Source organism: Lemur catta, chromosome 3, assembly GCF_020740605.2.
Source record: "Lemur catta isolate mLemCat1 chromosome 3, mLemCat1.pri, whole genome shotgun sequence".
NCBI classification, from domain to species: domain Eukaryota; kingdom Metazoa; phylum Chordata; class Mammalia; order Primates; family Lemuridae; genus Lemur; species Lemur catta.
In genome coordinates, this window is record NC_059130.1 from 84,143,318 (window position 1) to 84,160,317 (window position 17,000).

The 17,000-nt window shown below is 44.2% G+C and overlaps 1 protein-coding gene and 1 long non-coding RNA gene across 2 annotated transcripts in view; one reads left to right on the forward strand and one right to left on the reverse strand.

The window, feature by feature from the left end:
- PLPP3 (phospholipid phosphatase 3) overlaps positions 1-12,311 on the forward strand; it is a 79,068-nt gene extending 66,757 nt beyond the window's left edge. The window contains exon 6 of the mRNA XM_045547927.1: positions 10,376-12,311. Coding sequence (XP_045403883.1) covers positions 10,376-10,501 — 126 coding nt within the window. The 3' untranslated portion in view covers positions 10,502-12,311. The remainder of the gene's footprint in view (positions 1-10,375) is intronic.
- Positions 9,673-14,782, reverse strand: LOC123635601. Its single transcript, XR_006734175.1, has 3 exons — positions 14,752-14,782; positions 13,012-13,223; positions 9,673-9,972 (listed from the first exon to the last, which is right to left on the reverse strand). It is a non-coding gene; the product is annotated as an uncharacterized LOC123635601 (long non-coding RNA).
- Between the last annotated feature and the right edge of the window lie 2,218 nt (positions 14,783-17,000).

The window sequence follows — 17,000 nt, forward strand, 5'->3', positions numbered from 1 at the left end:
GAAGTCCAAAGTGGAAAATGGTGTCACTGGGCTAAAATCAAGGTGTTAACAGGGCTATGTTCCATCTACAGGCTCTAGGGAAAATCCACTTCCTTGCTTTTTCTGGCTTTCTGAAGCTGCCTGCATTGCTTGGCCTGTGGCCCCTTCCTCTGCCTTCAAAACCAGCACATAGAACTTCAGATCTCTCTCTCTCTCATTCGCTCTGGCCTCACTTCCATGGTCGCGTCTGAACTCCTGTCTCCCTCTCATAAGGATCCTTTGGTTACCTTGGGTCCACCTTGATAACTCAGGACAATCCATCTCAAGATTCTAAACTTAATCTTGTCTTCGAAGTCCATTTTGTCATGTATGGTAACATCATTAATCAGTTCTGGGGATTAGGACGTGGGCATGTTTTGGGGGACATTGTTTAGCTTTCCACACTTTCTCCAGTCCCTGAAGACAGCTTTGTCTTGCTTCCTTCCACAGCCCTTTGCACTTTCTTCCTGCCATGGCTTTTCAGGTCTGTCCTGTCCAATGCTGGCTTGTGTCTGTCTGCCCAACTAGACTGTGGGGTGCCTTAGAGCAGAATCCGTGGCTTAACCTCCTGGGTGCTCATTCTCAGTGCCTAGTTCAGAGGCTGGTTCACAGCAGGCACTGGAAAAGCTTTGGGTAAGTGGTGAATGATGACTTAGCTTGTGCTTCAAGTCAGACACTCCCCCTCCGAGCCCAGTTTCCTCATCTGTGATTGAACTTGGAGGCCCTGTGGCTCCGTGACCTTTTTGCACAGAATTTCTACAGCTCAGCTGACTTTGTAGTGACTGACTGTGGTGCATGTGTTACCCTAGAATGTTGGGCCAGTCATTGCAGAGCCTCGGGCGACAGGCTGTGACAGCCAAGCACTTTTACCCGGGTCTGTTGAGGGTAGATCCCGTCACAGCAGGCAGACTTGTCTAGACAAAAATCACATGCCAAGTGGGAGTGGGTATGGTTTCTTCCCCCATTGCTCACTAATTGAACGCTTTCCAGAAAGAGAAGACAATGAAACACAGCACAGACGGAAAACGTACACAGTGTTGTGGTCTCAACACGAAGACACAGGCACTTAGGGTCAGACGGGCCTGCACAGTAGGGTACACCTTCAGAGACGGGGATGGAGGCACGCGGGACAAAGGCAGAGAGCCACAGCCCGGATAGACTGAGAGGCACAGGGGCAGACCCAGTCACACCCAGACACATACACATCCATTCTCTCTCTCTCGCCAGAACTCAGATCCACAGACGCACACCGACAGACGGATGCAGACACAGGCACATACTGACCCCGCCAGCCCCCTCCCACCTACACAAAGTCACTCCAGCCAAAGATGTGAACTCTACAGTTGGACTCACCCAGGGGCTAGGACGAAGGAACAGACATCAGTTCATTTCCTGTCTGGTGACAACTTGCATATCTGGTCATCTCCTCCCTGACCCTCTAACAGATGGCAAATTAGGGGTCCCTGGGAGGGGTCAAGGGAGGGCCAGGCCGCCATCACTGTGGTTCAGCAGAGGAAGCAGCTGCTCGTGAATTTCATAAACACACAGCAGAGTCTTTCCTGGTTTTCCTCTTCCCGGGGGTGTGGCTCCGCCAGCGGTGGCTCTTTTGTGTGCTGCTATCTTCCTCCAGATGCAGGGAAGGGCGAGGGCATTCTTTGTCTCTGCCCCAGTGAGGTGACCTTGGGAAAAGAGACCAGCAAGAATACCAGTGTGAGGAAGAGTACAGTGATGACCACCCCTGCAAGAGGAAGCTGTGGTGCAGAGACAGGGTGGGACATGCCCAAGGGCACACAGTGACAGGGTAGGAACCAGATCCTGGTTTCTTCTTGATTTCATCTCAAAGGCCTAAAACAGTAAATTCCAAGCATGCTTGGTCTAAGTCGTGAGTTTGGAAGAGCTCTTCCTTCTCTAACAGGGGAGATTCCCATCTACTTAAATTTATTCCATTGCTACCTGGGCACAGGGGAATGGTGAAATGACCTTCCAAGTCTCTTCTGGCCCTGCAAAAGCCTAGCTCTTTGCCCAGGAGGCCCTGAGGCTGACCTTGCCACTCCAGGCCCCATGCATAGGTGGGCAGGAATGTGGATGTAGAAAGGAAGCAAAGGTAGAAATAAGTTTTGGCCCCAAATAGGTGATGACAGTATCTTTGCAGTACCCTACAGTTTGCAAAGTACATTTGACCTTGAACAACAGTGGGAAATTTGCATATGACTTCTGACTCCCTAAAAGCTTAACTATTAATAGCCTATTGTTGACTAGAAGCCTTACTGATAAAATAAAGTCAATTAATACATCTTTTGAATGTTATACATATTATATACTGTATTCTTGCAATAAAGTAAGCTAGAGAAAAGAAAATGTTATACAGAAAATCATCATAAGGAAAGAAAACATACTTACTATTCATTAAATGGAATGGGTCATCATAAATGTCTTCATCCTGATGTCTTCATGTTGAGTAGGCTGAGGAGGAAGAGGAGGAGGAGGGACTGGTCTTGCTGTCTCAGGGGTGGCAGAGGCAGAAGACAATCTGCATATAAGTGGACCCGTGCATTTCAAACCTGTGTTGTTCAAGAGTCAGTTGTACTTCAGAAACCTCCTTTCTTATTCCCCTGCTGAGATGGATGGGCTGATGGGCCAGAGGCTCAGACAAGGGTGTTGTATTCCTGCCTCTTGCTAGTTAGGCCTATTGGGCAAGTCACTTCACCCCACAGCCACCTCTTCCTATTCTGTGAGGTGGGGATGATGATACTTTACTGATTTTTGGATTGATGGTTCAGCAAATAGAAGATGCATCGTGCTTGGCACATACAACATGTTGATTGAATGTATATGGTGTGATCAGTACTGTGCTTTGTTTTATGGATTCTGAGCTAAAAGGAGTTGGTTCTTAAAGAGCTGTGCAATAGCTTTCTAAGACTTAACCATGATCCATAATAAGAAATATATTTCACATCAAAACCCAATAGAGGCTAACTAAACTAAACCACAGATAACTAAAGCAAATATTTCACAAAATGAGACCTACCCTTACTATGTGTGAGATATTCTAATATTTTCTGTTTAACCTTTAAAAATGCTGGTGGAAACCATCCAATAAATTAATGTTGGAACTTACTAGTAGCTTGAGACCAATCTAGTGGGGACAGACATGTAAACAAACACGTGCAATAGAACATACTACTGAGGACAGTAGGGTTACAAGAGAGGGGGCAATGAATTCTTCCTGAGGGTGTTGGAGGACTGGAAAGGATTCCTAGAAGAGGCGATTCTCAAAAGACTGGAGTGGAAATTTGCTATAAGACACAAAAGATTAAAAAAAGGAATTCTATGCAGAAAGGATAACACAAAGACATGAAGATGGAAAGAATATGGTATGTTTTGTGACCCTAGGAGCACAGAACAACAGAACCTGGGGGATAATGGGGGGAGGGGAGCTCAATGATTAGTAGCCTCCTTCTCCCTTTCAGCTTCAAAATTGGAGGATTTCTGGGAGTGGGCTCCCTTCCTTTGTTCAGCCTCTGTCACCCCTGGGCACCGCATTCCTGAGCTCCAGCTCCTCCTAGATCTAGCACCTCATTGACAGACCTGTCAGGCCCCTGAGTCCTCCTTACCAGATGCACTCCTTTGTGATAGCCTAGGAGTACCTTTCTGGAAGGTCCCTGGGCTGGGCACAGATCCCTGTTCAAAACTGCCCACAGATTTCTTTCCTCTGCTCCTCCAAACATTCCTTCTTCTTTTTGCAAGACTAATGTCCTTCACATTCCTCAATACCAGTGATGATCCTTAACACTGGTAACTGAGGTAGGATTTGAATAGCCCTTCATAGCTAAAAGGTGTTTTCACATAGATTATTCTATTTAAGCCTTACGGTAACTATGAGAAGGTAGACTTTTTTGTTTTTAATAACATTTGCACCCAAATACGGGGCAGATCCATCATCTGAAGTCATAAAACTTCCTTATTTTGTATAAATTCAATACTATAGAAGAATGTGGCAGCCTGGGTCACAGCAGTAGCATTTTGGGGACTAGACTGTGCTGCCTGACTCCGAATGTGACACTCTTTCCGCCTCATCATGTTCCTTCTCAGATATACCAGGAAGTCACTCAACACAAATGCTGGCAAAGTCCCAGTGCCAAAACCCACTGAAAGCCTTTTATTGAGGTCAGAAAGTGATGACTGCAAGTGGGTAACCCCATCTAGCCAAAAGTCAAGGCTGTGAAACATGGCTTTTCTTTACATGGCACTTGCTATACTTAGAGCATGAAGGTAAGCCAGGCCCCAAGGCTTTCTCCTCCAAAGAAAGTTATTCCTTAATCCATGAGATTGTTCAGTTTGGTAGACCAGGAAGCTGAGAGAAAATGCAAGGCCAAGGCATATGGTAGTGTACGCCCAAGGAGCAGCAGCAATGGCTCTGTACTCACACAGTGGGGGTGGACCAGCTTTATTGAGAGCTACAGTTTCTGGGCTCTGAGCACAGAAATGGCTCAGTACAGTCCGCTCCCTTGAGTAGATCACAGTCTAGAAAGGGAAATATGACATAGCATTTAATGCATCACGCAGCAAAGCCTTTGGCCTAATGCTGCCATGGAAGGTCATTAAAAGTTCTACCCGGATATCAAAGACAGAGATGAGGGTGGCTCAAGGAAGGTATCAGGATGCCCCGTGTACAGGTGAAGGAGATGTTCTCCAAAAGATTATACTGTCTAAGACGCATGGCCATGCAGTGGCAGATCTAGGGTTTGAGCCCATCTGTTCATTCACGGACTGTCCACTGATGGCTCTCTTAACTTTAGTCTGCATAACAAATACCAGTAGTGTTTGTTAAAATGAAAATTCCAGGCCACACTCCGGGTAAGTCTGGGGTGGGCTCAGGAATCTGCTTTTTCAAGAAGCACCCAGGTGATTCTGGAACAGATGGTTTGAGGGACAACACTTTGAGAAATACTGGAATAGAGGACTCTCGGTTTTCTTGTAGTTTTAAGATTCTAAAATTCTTTAGCTTTATAGTTCGCTACCCTTTGTTGGCATCTAAGCTCAGTGGGAGCTTATAAAAATCTTAGCGTATAAGGGTGTGATTTCTATCTTCAAGGAGTTCACTTTTACACACTCTCAGGGCAATTTTGTCATCATAATCTGTCCTTAACAAAATGACCCTCAAAATTTGCTGACTCGGCTATTCCCAGCAGTGGAAGTGGAGACCTGGCTACCGCCCAGCCTTCTTGTCTCTGGCCGGCTTGGTGCTAAGGGTGACCTCGAGTGAGGCAGAACCCCACCGGGGCTGGACTGTGTGTGCTCCAAGGGTGCTGACATTTCCAGAGGGGGTAGATGCTGCAATAAGACATCAGAAACGTCTTCCTTTGTGAGTGTGCTGGCTCTTTGTAGGGCTTTGAGAGCAGATCCTATATGCCCTGTGGAAAACTTTTATCCACACGTGTTTATATCCAGCTTGAATCTGTGCAAGCTTTCACGTGTTCATTCATATTCTCACTATTCCTAGTTTTCCCCCCTTCTCTGTTTTTCCTTTTCCTAGTTTTTTCTTATCTCTTCATCACAGTAAATGGGGTTCTTGCAGCTTAGAGGTGCCTTATTTGTGTGTACTCTTGGCATTGTCTGGAGTGCTTGGGTAAATTAGATCCCCCTCCACCCTGGGACCACAGAATAGCCCACCATCTTGACCCAGGAGAGGGTCAGAATCACCACCCCAAGACAAAATATGAGAAAGCAGAGGAAAATGGAGGTATACATTTTTCCCTAGCATAATTACTGTAATTTTAAGAGTTTTTATGGGAACAGGTGCAAAAATGTCTAGAGTTGAAAACAGCTAGAAAGAAAAGTATTGCCTCCCCCTACACACACACCCACCTACAATAGAAAAAAATTAGCCGGGTGTGGTGGTGCACACCTGTAGTCCCAGCTACTTAGGAGGCTGAGGCAGGAGGATCGCTTGAGCCCAGGAATTTGAGGTTGCTGTGAGCTGGGCTGACGCCACGGCACTCACTCTAGCCCAGGCAACAGAGTAAGACTCTGTCTCAAAAGAAAAAAAAAAAAGGACCAGCCTGGGCAACATAGCAAAACCCCCATCTCTTAAAAAAGACACCTACACATACACACCACCTCTGTCAGCCAGTCCTATCCTTAACATTTCAGACTCCGTCCCTTCTTGTCTTTACTGCGTGGTGGTGGTTCAGGATTCTCTCTCCTAAACTCTGCAGTCCCCGCCTCCAGGCTCATGGCACCTTTTCTGACTCCATCTCCATTTTAGATACCAACGTGATCTTAATGTAAGTCTTTCCAACATGATGCTTCCCTGCTTAAGCCTTGACAATGATTTCCTAGGGCCAAAAAGATGAGGTTTGAACTGCTTAACGTGTCCTAGGAGGCTTTTCAAGATCTGGCCTCATTGACTGCTCCGGCCTCACTCCACTGAGCTTCCTACAGCTCCTGAACGTGCCATACTCCCTCACTCCTGTGCCTTTGCACACGCTGTTCTCTTTGCCTGTAACAACATTCCTGGCATGCACCACCTGGCTAACTCCTCCTTATCCTACAAAGCTGAGCTCAAATATGCATCCTTTGAGAGAAGTGTTCTAAGGCTCGCTCCCCACCCTTTCCATCTGGGTTGGATAACACATTCTCTGTGCTGCTTTAACACCGTGGGTCCCATCATAATCCTTAATACACTGAGTTGTGATTGTCTGTCTGTTTACCTGGCTCTCTCCCTCACTGGCCTGTAAGCTCCCGAGGGGTAAAGGACTCTGTCTTATGTATATTCACCTTCATATTCTTGGAGCTTAACACATAGCAGGAGTCTAATAAGTGTTTATTGATTACATTCCTTTATTTTAAAAAAAAGTGATTTTTTTTTTTTTTTTTTTTTTTTTGAGACAGAGTCTCACTCTGTTGCCCGGGCTAGAGTGCCGTGGCATCAGCCTCGCTCAAAGCAACCTCAAATTCCTGGGGTCAAGCGATCCTCCTCCCTCAGCCTCCTGAATAGCTGGGACAACAGGCATGTTAACACCATGCTTGGACTAATTTTTTCTATTTTTAGTAGAGATGGGGTCTCGATCTTGCTCAGGCTGGCCTCGAAGTCCTGAGCTCAAGCAATCCTCCCACCTCGGCCTCCCAGAGTACTAGGATTACAGGTGTGAGCCACCATCCATGCCCGGCCAGCCCAGGCTGGTCTTGAATTCCCAGGTTCAAGCAATCCTCCTGCCTCAGCATCCTGAGTAGCTGAAAAAAAAAAAGTGATTTATAAAATTCAAATAAATGGAATTTCTTTGACTAGAGAAATAGAATTGAGCAAATGTCCTGGGCAGTATAATTTAGAACTCTTCTTGGTGCTTATGATATAGTTTTCTTGATTGCTGAAACTGTATTTATTGTATAATGTGTTTTTTCACATAGCAGAGAAGATCTGTGGCATAGAGCTGTGGGCTGGGAGTGGGTTTATTCCATAGACCTAACACAGCAACTTAATTTATATAGATCCTTCCCAGCCTGGGCCTCTGGGTTTTCTTTCTGGGTGGAGATCATCTTCTATAGGAAATGGAACTGCTCCAAGCCTAGAAGTTTTTACTTTTACTAGTTCTTTCTGTGTTCTGCTATTCAAACATTAAAAAGACTGAGCCCTGTTTGAGTCTTGACAGGATTATGTTTCATGATCCCCCAAAAGTGTTTGTGTAACCTTAAGCCATGCTGAAAGCGAAATGCAGCTTAAAGTGGGATTCTGCGGGACCCGAATCAACTTTTCATCTTGCCACTTGGCTGTGTGCATGATGTGTGAGTATGTGGTTCCTCCTGAAGTCGATAGGAGTTGTATGTCAACGAGATCCAAGGCCAGAGTGCTTGCTTCCCAGCAAGTAGAGAGAATTTTAGAAATTTAACAACAAAAATGTATTTAGCTCCTAGTTTGTGCAGGGCCCAACACTAGGTGCTATGGGTGATACAGGTTGATTAGGGCCAGGGCTCCATCCTCAGGAAGCCTCCTCTCTAGGAGAAAAGGCCAATAAGCAAAGTTTTGGAGACATGAGAGAGCATGACCTACTCCAGCCCCAGTGATTACTTTGGTGTCCATAGCATTAGAGAAAGGAACACCTTTTACTGGGCTTTGTGCCAGACAAAGAAAGGTTTAGGTCTTCTCAAGTTCATTATTCCCATCTTACAGTTAACATGCAGTGGTCAGGAGCCCAGAAAATTAAGTTGGGAAATAAGCAAGTAGATTGAGGTGGTAGGTTATTCAAGCTCTTGAAGGTGGTTGACTGGGGAGGGGGGCGCTGTACCTTAGTATATTTGCCCTTGGCAGATGGGATGGAGTCTGGGAGAAAGATCTCTAAGAAATTAGGGCTGTACGAGCTCTTATTTCATGAATCTTGCTACTAAGCTGGAGTAAGTAGAGTTGCAAGCCAGTGATGGAGGGATGGATCAAAACCTCTTCTTCCGAGACAAAGTGAGGGAGAAAAGAAGGGAGGATAACTTTGAGGTAGAGATGGGGATGTCGAAGTACCCATCAGATGATGGTATCATTTTTGTGCAGTAGGAAGTACAGCCACTCGGGGGTGGGGGAGATAGGGTAGAAGAAGGGTCAGGTTGGAGTAGAGAGGAGTTGCAAAGTCTAATTATCTTCCCATTGAACTTTAATCATGTCTGTTAGCATTGCCTTACACTGGGGGCGGCTGAAAATCTTTTTCCAGACCACTTGTAAAGGATTTTCTAGCAGGGGCGCCTACAGCATCCTGGAGGTTGTATACAGGTCTTTTCTTTCCTGATTTTCAAGTTTGATTCTGACTAGGAGACAAACCTTTCTATACCACAGTTATCACTGTTCAAACCTTCTTAGAAAAGAAAAGGAGAAGCCTTAATTTTTTCCTTTGCAAAATGTACATTCAATAGCACTGAGGCTGCAAATGTATTAAAATGTTACATTGCTTGACTAATCTTTCATTTTCATGTGGTAGCATAGAAACAGCCTAGCTTTCTTTTCTTTACCTTTTTTTAAACAAAAAAATAATAATAATTAAATGTTTCAATATAAGTAATGGGTACAAAATTCCAAAGGTACAACAGGTTTGACAGTGACCAGTAAGTCTCTGTTTCACCTTTGTTTTCCAGCCATCCGGTTCCCCTCCCTGGGTAACCAGCATCACCAGTTAGTTTCTTGCTGTGATTTTGTGGCACGTTGTTGATTCCTGTGTTACTATAGAAGGGACATCGCGGAAACTGGTTTAACAAATAATTCAAGTCCCTACTGTGGCCAGGCCCTGGATTCTAAAGCCTTAGTTTGGTGAAGTCTTTTCTTGCCTATAATGTAGCCAGAATGAAGTCATAGCTCCATCTTTATTAGCGAGCACATTACCCTCTGCAGGACAAAGACTTTTCAATTTGGAAAGCTTTGGATGTAAGAACTTTGAAAGTGTTGTAGTCCCTGTTTCAAAACCCAGCCATGTGGTTCCTATTAAATTACATGACTGATAGGTGCCGCTTATGGTTCTTTAATACAAGCTCCTGTTGCTAAATAGCTCCGGTGGATGTCTGCGTGTTTATTTTGCCATCGAATATAAAGCATAAATTTTTTTTACTCCAGTAGCTCATCAAGTTCTTGAATCTTTCATCACAAGCTCGTTGAGACAGGAACTATGCCTGAGCCACCCTCACACCCTTGCAAGTGGGTGTTCAATAAATGTTTCTCCATGATTCTAAGAAAGACTCAGTGAGGTCACATGCCTGGCAGGAGGAAGGACGCTGGGAATGAGCGATAGGAGGTTTTCCATCGACCTTTTCTCTGGGTCAGTTGCTGACCGCCTCAGTAACGAGACTCTGGCTCCTTGACCCCCATCAAATGGTTGATACCACTGGGTTTTCAGGAAAAAGTGATCAGCGCTGTTTCCTTACTCCAGCCCCTGCTGAGAAGAATTCACATTGGCTGATGTTTTCTGGTTACACCCAGGATTCCTTTGTGAAGAAAGGGAAAGTAGAGTGAATTAATGACTGTGACTAATTATGACTTACTTCCTCTGCTTAGGAACTTATCTTTCACTGCTGTTTATTCGCCCTGAGAAGTAAGGAAGTACGGTGGCAGATACAGGGCACTGGACTGAGAGTCCCTAGAACTGGGTTCTACGCCTACCATGGTTGTGCAGCCTGGGGCCCGTCACTGCCCTTTCTAGGCCTCGGTGTCCCTATCTGTACACTAGGAGTCAGACTATGTGATCACGACAGTCCTTCCCTATTCAAAGATCTATGATGCGGGGCCCCTTTTCCTACGTCTGTGCTCCTGGGACCTTCCCTTTGCCCCTGCCTGTACTTAGACCCCGATGGCACTTACTGACATGGATCTCTGATTTTGTGCTTCTAGGTTTTCTTCGTGTCCGACCTCTTCAAGACTAAGACGACACTCTCCCTGCCTCCTCCTACTATCAGAAAGGAGATCCTTTCGCCTGTGGACATTATTGACAGGAACAATCACCACAACATGGTGTAGGTGCCGCCCAGCACCTGAGCTGTTTTAGTACAATGACTGCTGACAGCAAGTTCTTGCTGCTTTCCAATCTCATCAGACAGTAGAATGTAGGGAAAAACTTTTGCCCGACTGATTTTTTTTTTTTTAAAGGAAAAAAAATAAGTTTTACTTTGTGGCCTTCCAAAATAGGTAGTGTTCACCTATACGGAAACAACAGCAAACTAACACCAAGTGCCGGAGTCCTGGATGTGCAATTAGTTTAAGTGTTCATGTTCTAGTGAACACAGGCTTGTTCAGGAACAAACACTAAAATGATCTGAGTAGAGGCTGCTGGTCACCTCTTGTGACCTGAGGAATCCCAGGCCTGTGAGAAAAGTGCAAATTCACATTGTAGCACACGATGCCAGAAATAGCACTGAGTTGAGAAAACAGCCGTGGAGGAGCGCCCGTCCTGCGTCCCTCTGTCCATCTCATTCTATCCTCTACTGTGACTTCGGTTCAGGAAGTTTTGTTTTGTTTTTTTAAATATAAGGAAAGAGGAAGGTTGCTTAGTCACGTGATCAGATCCCAAATCCAGATGCCCGGTGCTAAGGCCTCCTCACTTCCCCAGCCCACAGGCCAACAGCCACAGTCCCTCACTTTAGTGATTAGGAGACTCTTTGTGGATGAGTGAACTTCACAAATAGCACAATTTCAGGAGCAATCGAGGGCCCACGCCCTCATTTGTCTTCTCTGGACGCATCATCCTGTGATGTTGAAACGCCGATCGCGGGATGCTGCCATGTGTACATCAATCACCAGGCACTTGCACGCTCGTAGAGATGGTTAGACTTCGGTTACTGCTTTCTCCCTTGACATCCTTGCTGGGTGCCTACCGGGATTTCCTGTGAGGGTCCGAGGATGAGCAGAGGCGCACGGTCTGCCACTGGCTGATGGAAAGCAGCCTTCTGTGCAACAGATGGGGGAGCGAAGGGGGCAGAATGAAAAAGGAACCAACCTTTTGGCTGCTCCCAAGTCAGAAGGGGCCAAGAGTAGTAGCGGTCTCAGGCTTGAGAGGCTGCCCTTCAAGATAACAGAGCTGAGGGTGTTTGTGGGAGTTGCTCTTGCTAAGCTGTGTAAAGCACTATTGTCTTGGGGTTGACCCCTAGGGCAGTTCTTGGTAGGTTCTGCTGGGCAGAACACATGGGTTCAATCTCTGTAGAGAGTTTTTCTCATCCTCTAACCGTAAGTGTCTTTCAAGCAAGGTCCCCCTGTAGGTGGTAAATAGGAATCCCTTCTACTGAACCTTTGAGGAAGGGAGGAAGGAAGAAATGCTTTTAGCTCTTGGATGCCAACCTTTCAAAGGGCTACATGTAACCATATGGATCAACCACATGCACATCCTTACTACAGAATCCGTCCTCTCATTTCAACTTATAGCAAGCTATGATTTTTATATATAAATATTATATAAATAATGTATAAAACATTAAAAGTTAACTATGTAAAATATTATTTCTGAAACAATTTTAGCTATATCCACTATGATTATAAACTGTGTTTCGACCTGTGTTATTTACATTAGCTGCTTAAAAAAGCATTGAGTTCATTTTTTTTTAAATATCAACTAAAATGTAGTTCTGTGGTAGACATTATTTTGTAATGAAAGAAATAACTGCAACTAGAGAAAACTGTATAAAAACATTAAATTGTCAGTATTTTTGTAAGGTTCCATTTTGTAAAGAGAATAATATTCAAAGACTTTTGTAGCATACAAAGTGAAAAACTTGTATCTGCAAAACTATACTTGTATTAAATGTGCTTTTTAAATAAAAGCTTGTAACACAACTAATTAAGGCATTGGAAGTGTGGTGTGTTTGGGAGATGTTTGTCTCAGGTGTGTGGGGGGGGAACCACGGGGCTGGTCTCTTTAAGTGGGCTGGCCTGGTCTCAGGGCACCGTCTCCTGGGTCTTGCAGTGGGAAATGTGGGGGTCATAGTGTAGATACCGATGTCTATGCTGCTGTTTCATCTCTGGAAGCCTGTTTGCAGGTTGAGGCTCTGGCTCTACTCTCATCAGGCTCTTCTAAAGAGCTTTTGTATTCTAAAGGGGGTTTCCTATCTGGGAGGAGGGAGCTATGGGTCACCCAAAGGCAGATAAGGAGCCAGTGGTCTAGATAAGGTGTGCTGGGAGCTTACTGAGGGAGGCCTGTGCACAGCCCACATCAAAGGGAGGACCGCTGAGAACAGTTGAGAACGTTTGGCTGCTGTTTGCCTTCCTTGTGTTGCTCCAACCTGGAAGCTGTAAATTCACAATTATCGAGCACCTGGGTGCAGGAATTTCTGTCTGTTTGTTCCTTTGGAGCTTCACAACAGTTCATGTTTGGAGAAATAAGGAGTACTAAGGAATTCAAAGATTAAATGACTTGTCTAAGATCCTATAACAGTAAATTGTAGGACAGGTGTTACATTAGTTTGCCATGGCTGCAGTAACAAATGGCCACAAACTTAATGGCATAAAACAACATATGTATTATTAGGCAATTTTGGCACCTCTAGGGGAGAGACTGTCTCCTTGCCTTTTCCAGTGTCTAGAGGCCAACCACATTCCAGGCTCGAGGCCCTCTTCCTCCATCTTCAAAGCCGCCAGCGACCTTGGGCCAAGTCCTCCCTGCCATGTCTTTGGTTCTCCTCTTCTGTGCGCCTTCCACATTTAAGGCCCTGGTGATGTACACAGGCCCACTCAGGTAATCTGGATAATCCACCTATATGAAGGTCAGATGATTAGCAAACTTAGCTCCATCTGCTATCTTAATCTCCCTTTGCCGTGTATCGTCCATTCACAGAATTAAGGGATGAGGACCTGGACATTTTTGGGCACTATTCTGACTACCATAGTTTACCCTCTGGCCCCCAAAGATTCACATCTGTACCTCATACAAAATAAATTCATCCTATTCTAAAGTCCCAACACATGACAGCATCAACTCAAAATCCAAAATTTTATCTAAACCCTAACAACTCAAACATCTGAAATTTCATCATCTAAACTAAACCATCCAAATTAGGTAAGGATGAGGCTCTGGGTTTAATCCACCCTGAGGTACTGTTCTTCACCTGTGAACCTGTAAAACTCAAGAAATAAATTATCTGCTCCCAAAATTCAGTGATGGGACAGGCATAGAATAACAGTTAAAGACATTTCTATTCAAAAAGGGAGAAAGTGAAAGGAAAAAAGGAATCATCACTCCCAAGCAATTTTAAAACCCAGCTGGGTAAGCTCCATTTGGTTTCAAGGCCTGGAAATAAACCCAAGTGGCTCATGCCTTCTTTTCTTGCCATTAAGGCCAACCTGTCCTTTGCTGCTAGTCAAAGCAGCTCCCTCAGGCCCCTGGACTAATTCTGCAGTTTCTCAGCATTTTTCTGTTAAGTGGTGATGCACCTTTGGGCCCCGGGCTAGCCAGGGAGACCCGTGAAGCCAGAGTGCAAGTTTTCACATCAAGTCTAAGGAACAGAGGTCCAGAGGGACAGAATAAGGCTTGCTGGTGGGGGTGAGGGAGGAAAGGCACACGGAGTGGAGGAACAGGAGGGACCAGAACCCAAGTCTCCTGATGCTCCTCCCTGGTCTTCCCATTAAACTTTTCCAAAAGCACCTGACAGACTAAACTATTCTCAGGAAGAAATAATCCCATTTCAAGGGGACATAAGGGAAAGATGGAGCTGCACCCCACAATATCCGTGCCCTTGTGATGAGCAGCGTGACGTGGACTTTGGAAGTCAGACCCAGGTCGCAGTCTTGGCTCTGCCCCTTACTGGCTACATCATGGCCTTTCGACAAGTTCCTTAACTTCCCTGAGCCCTGGGTTGTTACTCAACAGAGACTATGAGACCTGCTTCCGCACCTCTTTGCTCATGGCATTCTGTCTGCCTTGCCCCTTGCTTCTCACAGTGTGGTCCACAGACTAACAACATCTGTATCCCTGGGGAGCTTGGGAGAAATACAGACCTGGAAGCCCCCCCACCCACACCCACACCTACAGAATCAGAATCCCTTTGAGCAAGAGCCCTAGGTGACTAATAGGCACAATAAAGTTTGAGAAATATTCCCGCTCTGCTCCAGGAACTTGCAGATTCTGTTCAGGTGTGCTCTCCCCGCCAGCCGCGTCCCTGCAGGGCTTGGCTCAGTGCATGCTGTGCAGACATCAGTAACCTCTTAGCTTCATGTACCAAAATTACGTGTGTAAAGGTCTGTATCAAGACAGTAAGATTTTCAAGGGCAAAAGCAAGTCTTACCTTCTATGCCAGGTTCTACCTTGCTGCCTCGCACTGAATGGTTCCTGGTAATTGAACCAATTAATCAGCATCCAGGTCAAAAGGTCACATGACTGTTGGTAACCACCCAATTAAACAGGCCGCTGGGATACGAGAAGTTTAAAAAACTTTGTCCCTCTCTTTCGAAATTAGTGACGCCTTCTATTTTTTCTGAGGTAGAATAAAAGAAGAAGAAGAAAGCTTTGCCAGCTCTAAATCTGCATAAGATTTCTGCCAGTTAGAATGAATTCATATATTCATTATCTTATTCCAAAATCTTTCCTAAAGGCCATTTATGTGCAAATCACTGGCTTGGGTACTTTCACAAGTTTGCTTCATTTATATTCTCAAAAACAACTGTTAAAGTAGATATGACTTGGGGGGAAATGAAGAGAAGTTGGTTATTGGGTACAAAAAGTACAGTTAGATAGAAGGAAAAAGGTCTAGTATTCGACAGTACAGTAGGGAAATTATAATTAATAATTTACTATATATTTCAAAATAGCTAGAAGAGAAAAATTGTAATGTTCCCAACACAAAAAAATGTTTGAGGTGATGGCTATTCCCATTACCCTGACTTGATCATCACACATTGTTTACATGTATCAAAATATCACATGTACCCCCAAAATATGTACAACCGTGATATATCAATAAAACAATACAAAAAGAAACAAAGTAGATATGATTAGTCCCATTTTACTGAGTGGGACACTGAGGCTCAGTTAAGAATCTTGTTTTCATTCACACATTTAATAAGGGATAGATCTGGGATTCAGACCCAAACTATTTCAGTTACTTGTTCATTAATATTTATTAATTACTTCCTGTGTACCAGAAACTGGTAAACAGTTGAGGCAGCATAGTGGGTAAAATGGGATCCCAGCTTCAAGGAGCTTATAGTCTAGAGGGGAATACGAACAATCCAATTGCAAGTGTGTAGTTATGAACTGAGATGAGCATTCTGAATGAAGAATAAAGGAAACTGGGAAAGTTTTCAGCAGAACCCATGAGAAGCTTCCCTGAGATCCACCTAGGGCCGAAGACTGTTTACATCACTCCTCTGCCTCAACAAAATGCATGGAAAGAGCTCTGCCAAATGTAGGTCTAGGAGAAGAGACAGATGAGTAAATAAATACTTAGTGCTGGTGTGATATGGGAGGAGGCATCTTTATGAAGTTCTGTGATAGTATAAATGGAATGGAGTCAGAAAGACTATGCTATTCTCCATGGTGGACCTTCTTTATGCCTTGTGTAAGCATCCCTTATAGAACATCCAACCCTGAAAACAAATGCCAGTTTTTTTGCAGGAACCCTTCCAGTGGTGATAAATATACCTTTAAGAACCCTTTACAGTTTTTAAATCACTTAAGTGCACACAATCACATTTGGATTCTCCAGACGGCCTCCTAGAAGAAGACAGTGAATGAATGAATGAATGATCAGAGATAAATGTTAGTATCAGGTGGGCCTTGGTAGTTTTCTTTTGATTCCACAATGGTGTATAAATAGTAAGAAAATGGATATAATCTATTTTTACAACCTTATAACAAAGAATATACAAGTGGGAGATAAACATATATTAATAAAAGCATGCTTGACTTTTTAGTCATGGGGAAATGAAAATTAAAATCACAATGAAATATCACTGCATACCTATGACATTCTTGTCTAAATTAAAAAAAAAAAAAAGAAACTCCCAACAGCACCAAATGTTGGTACAGATGTGAAACAACTGGAACTCTAATTCACTGCTGGTGGGGATATAAATTGCTAGATGCACGTTAGAGAACTTTGCCAGTATCTACTAAAGTCAATAACATACATACCTTATCCTCCAGAAATTCCACTCTAAAATACCTACCCAACAGAAGAAAGTATGTATGCTCAGCAGAAAACTTGTATAGGAATGCTCATGGCAGTGCTATCCAAAACTGGAACAAACCCAAACCCCATCAACAACTGAGTGGCCAACTAAATAGTAGAGTTAAATATTCACACAAGGAATGCTATTTAGCAATGAAAATGAACAAACTCCTCTACATATGATGTGAATGAACTGCACAAAAAGAATATTGAATGAGTGAAGACATTGACAATGTCTTATCCTCTGTCGATTCCTTAGGAAGGAGCCCAAAGGCCAGCACAGGGTAGGTACTCAAGAAACATCTTTTGACTGAATAGATGACTGAAGAGTCCCTCCTTTATTGTATATGTGAAAGTGTGTGTGT